Source organism: Medicago truncatula, chromosome 7 (genome assembly GCF_003473485.1).
Source record: "Medicago truncatula cultivar Jemalong A17 chromosome 7, MtrunA17r5.0-ANR, whole genome shotgun sequence".
In the NCBI taxonomy this organism is placed as follows: Eukaryota; Viridiplantae; Streptophyta; class Magnoliopsida; order Fabales; family Fabaceae; genus Medicago; species Medicago truncatula.
The window spans coordinates 4,892,564-4,902,670 of record NC_053048.1 but is presented as its reverse complement, the minus strand read 5'-3'; the positions used below and the strand labels follow the sequence as shown (position 1 = coordinate 4,902,670).

The following is a 10,107-nucleotide window of genomic DNA, read 5'->3' as shown; positions in this document are numbered from 1 at the left end:
GTAAACAAAATTAATTTATACATACTAGTATATTTTGAGAATTTGAGTTGGAGTTAATTCAATCTTTTATCGATCCGAAGTTGTAAGGTAAATGATACGTTTTATAAAGGAAAAAACATAACAATATTAGGCATGCATCTAATTTGAGACTCTCAATCCGTAACTTAAAACCAACCAATAAAATTAAGAAGATGATGTAGTCAAATTTCCTCTAAAAAGAGAGGATGTAATCAAGTCAATGGTCGTCAACTAGCTAAGTAGTGACAAAATAGTCAATTTATGGTTTTTGCCTTATTATGTATAGTGATGGCACCATATTTTTTTATTTATTATGGCATTATTTATTCAAAGACTTCATAAAGTCTTCGTCTCCTCGTTGTATCCCACTATTACATGTTATTATATGAGTGGTGATAGATGCAAATTCATAAGTGGCATACACATTTAAAACTCCACATAAATATGTGATGTGTGGCCTACGGACAGCAATTGAGTGACATAGAGTTTGGTGACATTGGTCAATCACAATGTCACGATGCTTGTGAAAGAGAGAGAGAAACACAAGCATTGTAGCATTGTGATTGACCAATGTCACCCAACTCTATGTCACCCAAACACTTTATCTCTCTTCCTTTTCATCCATCTCTCTCCTCTCAAATATACATGCTATTCATTCAATTAGCCATAACATGCTTCCTAATATGTGGCACTTCTCCTCAACAATTAAACATAACGAATTCGACATATTCATAACACAAATAAACCAAAATATATTCGAAATGCAGGTAAGCAAAAAATATAGTTGTCTTACAAAATAAAGTCTAAGCATCTCAGCCAAGCCAAAATCAAACAAACAGCAAAAGTTATAACTCGCTGAAATCTTCAGAGGCAGATTTTTTTTTAATTTAAAAAAAAAAAAACATTATTAGAAATGTCCGTCTCAATAGAACGCAATTATATACCTTAGAGACGGAGTTGTTTCGTTCTAGCAACATCAATGAGCGACGGTTTTTTATAGTTAGCGACATAATTATTTCATCTTCGGTCAGAGACGAAATTTTTTCCATCTTCAATCGGAAACATAATTTTTTCGATTCCAATCAAAGACGGAAATATAAAATCCATATCTAACAAGCTTAGTGACGACGACATTAACAACGGAACTTGATCCATCTCCAATTCCGTCTCTAACAAGCTTAGTGACAAATTTTGCAATTTAGAGACAAATATCTCTCGTCTCTATTTTAAATTTTTCTCGTAGTGAAATTGTAAAACTCACTTTAGTTTAAATTATGAAAACTCTAGTGTGGGTTTTGTGCAGTAACAAGCAAATACGGTTGCCCATGAGTTAGCTTAGGCGGTCCCATTATCACTTAGTTTTCATATATTGGTTAACAAACCAAATTGTATTGAACATATTTTGATTAAAAATGTTACAAGTCCTTTCCCCTCAAAAATAAAGGTTTGCTAAGACGGACCCATTATCAGCTAGTTTCCAGAAATTAGTTAACATATCAAATTGTATTGAACATATTTTGATTAATGAAATGTTGTAAGTCTCTTTTTCGTGTATTAAGAACACTTAAGTTCCCTTGCTAATTCATGTGCAGTGTTAGCAAGAAGTGACTGTTGTATCCTGAAGAGTACTAGCTATGAGACCAACAACATCGGGTAACTTATATTTGGTAGCGAAAACTCTTAAGCTCAATGCATTGGCACGCCTTAGTTCATAAGATCAATAAGTTTTCAATACTCTATTTATTTTATTTATATTAAATTTATTCCTGCTAATATTTCTCTTTGATTTACTATTTAATGATAATTCTATATTTCCAACACTTCTATTTTGGTTCGGGGTAGATGGAGGGGAGAGGAGAGGAGGAAATGTTGTTAATCATATGTGTTGGTTCAATTTTGAAGAGGGAATAAGTGGGACACAAAATCTCTCACAAACTCAATATTTGCTCCCCGAAATTGGGTCTTTTTTAATGGGAGGGGAGGTAAGCTATTACAATTTTAGTGATGTTGATTGAGTTAACCTTAATCATATTTTAAAATTCAATTTTAGCCAAGAGAAAACGCAGTTGGGTAGGTGTGGTGGTATTGCCTTGGAATCTTAGAGTTGAATGTGCTACTCTTCAAACTCTCATGTTCAAATCCCAATTCTTCCAAGTAAAAATTTAGTTACACTCAATATAAACTGAGAAAGTAAAGGCAATGTGTCAAATTAGTAATGGTGAAATGAGTAGAAATGTATTAAGAATTAGTTTTCAAAGTTTTCTCTTTTTTCACTCTATCTATCCTGTCCATCAACTTATTTTGAAGTTGATTCTGGTTTTACTTATATGGTAAGGTTACTTTTGTGAGTTTGATTGACATATAAAGAATTCAGGTGATACAGTTTTTCATATGTTTATAGATGATATTTTGGCTGAACATTATGCTGATGTGATTGCATGGGCTGGTGCTCCCTGTCAATAAGGATTGTGCTTGTTCATATGTACTCTCAAGGAGGAAGGAATCAAATTGAAAGAGTTAATCTTTCAATCAAGCTTCAACGATTATTCCAAAATTGATATCATGCGGGAAGGATATGTCCGTCTGGAGAAAGACTCATTGCCACAATTTAAAGCGCGATATTGACAATTGTTGCAAAGAAATGCAAGACACGCGGCTGCAAGCTACTGGTGAGGACCAAACTCGCATGTTTGAGCTAAGGAAACGCTTGCAACGGCTGATGTCCTAAGACGATGCCTATATTGGCGTCAACGTGCTAAAGCACACTTGTACAAGGATGGTGATAGAAATACAAAGTTTTTTCATGCATCGGCAACAGCTCGGAAAAAGTTAAACCGTATAACCTCTCTTGATGATGATGTAGGAAATAAGGTTACTAGTGAACAAGGTTTGCAAGAAGTAGCGCAGAATTATTTTGTGAATATTTTTCAACAGCAGGATAGTGATTTTTCTTCTGTCATAGATGTTATTAATCCGTCTATCTCTGTTCATGATTATATTATTCTCACGACACCTTTTACTAAGGCCGAGTTTCGAGATGCTATTTTCTCTATGCATCCGGACAAGTACTCCGGCCCTGATGGCTATAGTCCGGGTTTTTACCAATACTTTTGGAATTTATGCAGTGATGACATTTTTAGGAATGTTGTGGTTGGCTAGACACGGGACAGTTTCCCCCTGATTTAAATATTACTAACATTGCCCTTATTCCAAAAGGTTCTACGCAGGTTAGCATGAAAGATTGGCGGTCAATAGCACTGTTCAATGTGCTATATAAAATTGTTTCTAAAGTACTAGCGAACAGGTTGAAGAATGTATTATCTCAGTGCATCTCTGACAATCAGTCCACGTTTGTTCCCGGACGTTCCATTCTGGACAATGCTATGGCATTTGGCGAATGCTCCGGATACCCTTGCATCTACTTCAGCTTCTCAGCATGCTATGGTTGCGCATACGGGGGCCTCCACCTCACACCAACACAACATGATCTTGTGGCAGCCTCATATGCCAGGTAGATATAAATGTAATATCGACGCAACTTTTTCTTCTCATCATAACCGCATAGGTATTGGCATTTGTGTTCGCGACTCGGAAGGTATTTTTGTTATGGCCAAGACTATTACATATCCTTGTACTGTTTCGGTGGATGTGGGAGAAGCTTTAGGGCTGCACTCTGCTTTGCAATGGCTGAGTGATATGCTGATTGATAACATCGACTTTGCAACATACTCTAAATTAACAGTTGATGCATTCCTTTCTACCAGGAACGACTTGTCTGAATTTGGTTGCATTATTTTTTCCTGTCGTTCTTTGTTTCGCAATTTATTTTCTAACTCTAGGATGGAGTTTGTTAAGCGACAAGCCAACGCGGTTATTCATGCTCTTGCACGAGAGGTCACGTCTTTAGTTAATCCCGCCGTTTATTATGATATACCAACTTGTATTGAAACTATTATTATTAATGAAATATTGTAAGGACGTTTCCCTTAAAAATAAAATAAAAAATCAAGCTTGAACGAGTACAGAAGCTATCTACACAAAATACGCTGATGTGATATTGAATGGAATAATGATTTTTAAAATAAGTAATAAAAAAAAAAACCCTCGCAGGACCAATATCAAAATTCATTGATCTTACTTATCCTAAAATCTTCATTATAACATCACTTTTCTCTCCTTCGTGTTGAATTATACAAACCGTTTAATTTTCTTTTTTTGTTTAAAATTTCATCTTTCCTTTTCTACACATACTTTTCTTGTGTGAATAAAACCTACACATACTCAAATAGAGATAAATAAAGGATACCTAGAAATTATAGAGAAAAGACAAATAAAAGGGAATCAAAGAAAGAAAAAAGAACAAAAAAACAAGAAATTATATTCCTTGCGACTGTGAATGATTAACCTTGCGACTTTGTTCAAAAAAAAAATCAAATTTAACCTTGCGACTAATGTCGCAAGTGTCGCAAGTGAACTCCTACCACTCATTCGTTTTAAATTATCCCTATCATCCAAAGGAAAGTTTGAAGATTTCAAACTTGCAACTAATTTTGTGGCCAGTCATTGGTGCTGTTTCTTAATAAATTTACAAAAATTTTATTCCTGCGTATAAAAGGTTCCTGGAATAGAAATTTTTTACCACCGGAAAGAGTGAGAATAAAATTCTCATAAAAATGAGAATAAATTTATGTGTAACTTGTCTATTAATCACCCTATTTAAAGGTTCTTGAGAATATTGTAATGTTAACCAAACATATTTTTTTTTAAATAATAAAATAAAATTGAAAATTCGCATCTTATATCCAATTCCACTATACCAAAATAATTTAAGTAGGACTTCTGGATCACTTTCTTTTCCTTTATAACATATATTTGCTTATATCCAATCCCAATAATATATATTTGATTATAAAAAAAATAAAAAATATTTTTCCGTATGGTTTTGAATTATAAAACAGAAATGAGAGTTTTCCTATCTCCACAATTACGTGATCCTAATTGCTTCCCAAGGAGATCATTTGACCATTTCAATGATCAGTCTCAAGTGTTGTTTTATGGAAATTTCCCTTCCTACCTCTAAATGTATCAAATCTAATAATAATAAATAAATGCAACTTCTACGTACCATTCAAATTAATGTATCTTCTTCACTCTCTTCTCACACAACTATGGCAAACACCATAAACAAAAAAAATTACACAAAAATCAGCATACTTTCTCTCATTTTGCTACTGTTCCCTCTACTAGCTACCTCATACAATCCAATTTACAATATAGCCATTAGTTGTGGCTCCTCAACGAACACTACTGCCTTAGATAGTCGAATTTGGGTTGGTGATAATAATGATAACACAAAACTCTTTACTTTCATTGAACCAAAAACCACTAATCCATCTCCTAAAACATCACTTAAATCCCCAAATTTCACAGTTCCATACACACACGCACGTGTCTCTTTCTCAAATTTTACATACTCATTTTCTAGCATCACTGTTTCCCCTGTTTTTCTTCGCCTTTATTTTTACCCTGCATCGTATCAAAATTTTGAACCCTCAAATGCACTTTTCTCTGTCAAAGTAAACAACAATCTCACCCTTCTTCAAAACTTCAACCCTTCACTTTGGCTTCATCATGATGAGAATAATATCATCAAAGAGTATTGCATCCAAATTAAAACAAATGAGAAGCTAAACATAACTTTCATTCCCACATCAAATGTTAGTTATGCTTTCATTAACGGAATCGAAGTTGTGTCTATGCCTTCTTTTCTCTATTACACAAACCTCAGTGACCAAGATTATCGTATCAAGTTAGATGGCTCTGAAGATATACCATACCAAATTCTTAATGACAAAGCTTTGGAGATGGTTTATAGAGTCAACGTTGGTCGAATTCAAGTTCCACCAAACCAAGATACAGGTATGTTTCGTAATTGGGACAATGATTATCCTCGTTACTTGGAGAAACAATATCCGCTAAGCGTATCAAATGATTATGAACATCATCTAAACTATTTAAAAAATGCCATTCCAAATTACACTGCACCAGAAGCTGTTTATTTAACTGCAAGAAGTTTAGAAATGAAATTATTGGTATCAAATGGTTTTGGTGTGTCTAGTAGTTGGGAAAATGATTTCAATGTAACTTGGAATTTTGAGGTTGATTCTGGTTTTACTTATATGGTAAGGTTACATTTTTGTGAGTTTGATCCGGATATAACAAATAAAGGTGATAGAGTCTTTCAGATATTCATAGATAACACTTTGGTTGAAGAAAAGGCGGATGTGATAGGGTGGAGTGGTGCTCGTATGGTTCCTGTTCATAAGGATTATGCAATGTCTATGGACTATCAAGAAGGAAGCTCTCAACTTGAAAGAGCTAATCTTTCAATCAAGCTTCAACCATTGACAGAATACAATGGTTTCATATTGAATGGAATCGAGATTTTAAAAATAAGTGACAAAAATAACAATCTCGCGATTGCAGTTTCAACCCAATCGTCAAAAATAACTAAGATCACCCCACTTGTGGCTATTGTTGTTGTGACTTCAGTTTCTGGCCTTGTGCTAGCAATTTCCATGGGTATCACTGTTTTTTGGATAATAAGAAGGTGTCATAATGTCATGGAAGATAATTTATTGAAGACAAAGAACGGGGAGTCTTTGCCGCCCCATCTGTGCCGCTCCTTTACAATCGCAGAGATCAAAGCAGCTACAAACAACTTCGATGATGCTTTTATCATCGGAGTTGGAGGGTTTGGCAACGTGTACAAAGGTTGTGTTGATGGATCCACACTTGTTGCGGTTAAGCGCCTCAAATCGGGCTCTCAACAAGGTGCCAACGAGTTCATGAATGAAATCGAGTTGCTCTCCCAGCTTCGCCACATTCACTTGGTGTCCCTCGTGGGATATTGCAACGATGACACAGAGATGATTTTGGTTTATGAGTTCATGCAGCACGGTACTCTTTGTGAGTATCTTTATGGTTCTAATAACGAGCCACTACCTTGGAGGCAGAGGCTTGAAATTCTATTAGGTGCCGCAAGAGGGCTGAATTATCTTCATGCTGAGGTGAAGCACAAAATAATACATCGTGACGTGAAGAGCACCAACATATTGTTGGATGAAAAATGGATAGCTAAGGTTTCCGACTTCGGGTTATCCAAGGTGGGACCTACAGGGATATCGACTACCCACATCAGCACAATGGTGAAAGGAAGCCTTGGGTATTTAGATCCTGAGTACTATATGTTCCAAAGGCTAACTCTAAAATCAGATGTGTACTCGTTCGGTGTGGTACTTCTTGAAGTGTTGTGTGCTAGGCCACCTTTGGTTCGTAATTTGGATAAGAATACTGCTAGTCTAGTTTGTTGGTTCAAAAGATGCTACGAAGAAGGTGTGGCGATTGAACAAATAGTGGATCCATTCCTAAGAGATTCCATCACGGGCGAGTGTTTAGAATATTATTGCAAGTTGGCGTTAAGTTGTTTGCATGATGATGGAATTCAACGACCCTCAATGAGTCAAGTGGTTGGGGGTTTAGAGTTTGCGTTGCAATTGGTGGTGAGTGAGGAAGATTACGACGTTTGTACGACCCAAAAAGAGATAACATGCATAAAAGGCCTACGGTTCTCGCAATCTATGAGTGATGAAGGGAGTGGTATGCATTTCGCAAGATCCCAGACTTTTAAGGAGAGCACAATCTCAGCGAGGTCAATTACAAAAGAACATCTTTTCTCTGAGATTAGGAATCAAAAAAGACGATCGTATTCATGTCAAAACTTCAAAGTTTATATTTAGCAGTTAATATGGAACACCACCTTATATATGTATAGCGTAATGTAATATCAAAACTAAATAATTTCAGTACTTAGCGAAAAGATGTTGTTTGATCATATCTTGAATTTTCTAGTAAGTTAGGCATTCATATGTTTGCTTAATTAATTACACTTTTGGTCCTCGTGTTTTGGCCTACTCACACTGGTCCTGTCCTTTTAAAACAGAACAAAACGGTCCTTCAATTATCATTTTTGTTGCATATTTCGTCCTACGTCCTATTTTCAAACTCTAGAAACGCAGAGAAATGACAGTTTTAGGCGGTTTTAGACATACCTCTATGCTCAACCATGAAATCAATAAGGAATAAAACATGTGGGCACAAGAAATCTATTCTATTCAGCACACTATCGGAAAAAAAAAAAACCTAATTAGTAACATATCTTAGAAATTAGGATTTTTTTGTTAGTGTGTTGAATAAAGTCGATTCTTTGTACCCACATGTTTTTTTCCTTGTTTATTTCATGGTTGAGCATAGGGGGCAGGTCTAAAACTATCATTTCTCTGCATTTTTGGAGAATAAAATGGGGGGTAGGACGAAAAATGCAACAAAAATGATAATTGAATGACCGTTTTGTTATGTTTCAAAAGAGCAGGACCAGTTTCGTGAGTAAGCCAAAACACGAGGACCAAAAGTGTAATTAAACCTTGAATTTATTATGATGATTTGATTATAGTTTTAAAAGAATTGGTATCTATTTTTAAGTATATGGTATGAGAGACTTTTACAACTATAAACTACTAAACAAATAAAATTTGCAGATCCAATACAGTTGGAATATAATGGAATATTGAAGTTAAATATATATGATCCATTTAATAAATTTATTAGATTTATTAGATTACCAACTAGAGTGGGATGGGTTTATCATAAGAGATTAGACTCTCACAGTATAGCGAACCAAGATTTAAACTTCGGCTTTGAGAGATACATATATTTTATGTCTTGTACGACTCGAATAGTATTATCTCTAGCGACCAATAATGGTTGGCCGAAGGGGTCAAGAGGTCGATCATCGGTGCTTTTGAATAGAAAATATCCAGTTACAATGGGAGAATTCAACTTATGTGTCATACATATTCTACGACAGAGATTAATCACTGCTACACGGTGGTGGAAACTTCGTACAGATAAAATGATAACCAACAAAAAAACAAGAATAATCTCTAATGAATTGAATCTATAAAAAAAATAAAAAATAAAAATAGAATGATTTTTGTAAACAAAATTAATTTATACTTAGTATATTTATGTAATCAAGTCAATGGTCGTTAACTAGTGACAAAATAGTCAATTTATAGTTTTTTCCTTTTTATGTAGTGATGGCACCATATTTTTAATTTATCGTGGCATTATTTATTCAAAGACTTCATCAAGTCTTCGTCTCCGCGTTGATCCCACTATTGCATGTTATTATATAGATGACTTCTAGCAGGCAAAGCATATTGTGTATATTTATTTATTATATTATGTGGATAGGAATATTGCAGGACCAATATCAAAATTCATTGTCATGGGTATCATTGTTTTTTTGGCTAAGGAGTACTAAAAGGATCATATACAATGAGAGAGGTGTCAAGTGTCCCGCATTGGATAATATATGATTTGAACATGTGTTTATAAGTGGTAATGTACCGCATTTTCGAATTGATTTTGGCAGCTCAGTCCAAATTCTAAAAGCATTTCATGTGGTGAATTCTACCAAATGTTATTTTGGGGTCTTATTTTGCCATATTATATCTTGAAACAACTAGATCACTCATTTTTAATGGTGAATTCTAAAGAACTTATATTTGGTCTGAAACTATAATCTTGCAAATTAATTGGCCTCTTTAATATTTTTCATTTAATTCCTAATAAGTAACTTTCATTCAAACAACAGTGTTGGAAACTCCAGTCATAATATCTTCTTTGAGTTCCCATCTTGGCAAACTCAGTGTTGGAAATCCTCCACCAGAGGTGCCCTAATATTTGTACCAGAACCATTGAATCACTTTCAATCAAGTTACCGATATCGAACCACTCGCCGAATGAAGAAAACAATGGTTGGAGGAATGTTGTTTGGTGTGTGAGCAATGTTCCACAAATCGCGTGTCAACTCGGCGAGTTTACCGAGTTTACGTGTTTAGGTGCTAAAAACGTGTTAACTCGGAGGTAAACTCAATTTCTGGTAAAATCGGAAATTTTGACGAGTTTGACCGAGTTAACACTCAGTAAACTCATGTGAAATCGGGCGAGTTTACCGTTTTTACG

The 10,107-nt window shown here is 34.9% G+C and overlaps 2 protein-coding genes across 2 annotated transcripts in view; one reads left to right on the top strand and one right to left on the bottom strand.

Moving 5' to 3' along the window:
• Nucleotides 1-10,107, bottom strand: part of LOC25497554 (putative methylesterase 11, chloroplastic) — a 55,875-nt gene that overhangs the window by 14,482 nt on the left and 31,286 nt on the right. The gene's annotated exons all lie outside the window — the stretch shown is intronic.
• LOC25497557 (receptor-like protein kinase FERONIA) lies at nt 5,169-7,912 on the top strand. Its single transcript, XM_024770122.2, has one exon. The coding sequence runs from the start codon at nt 5,187-5,189 to the stop codon at nt 7,815-7,817; it is 2,631 nt and encodes an 876-aa protein (XP_024625890.2). The 5' UTR covers nt 5,169-5,186; the 3' UTR covers nt 7,818-7,912.

Coding starts and splice junctions, on each gene's coding strand:
- LOC25497557 (XM_024770122.2), top strand. CDS start 5,187: ATGGCAAACACCATAAACAAAAAAAATTACACAAAAATCAGCATACTT.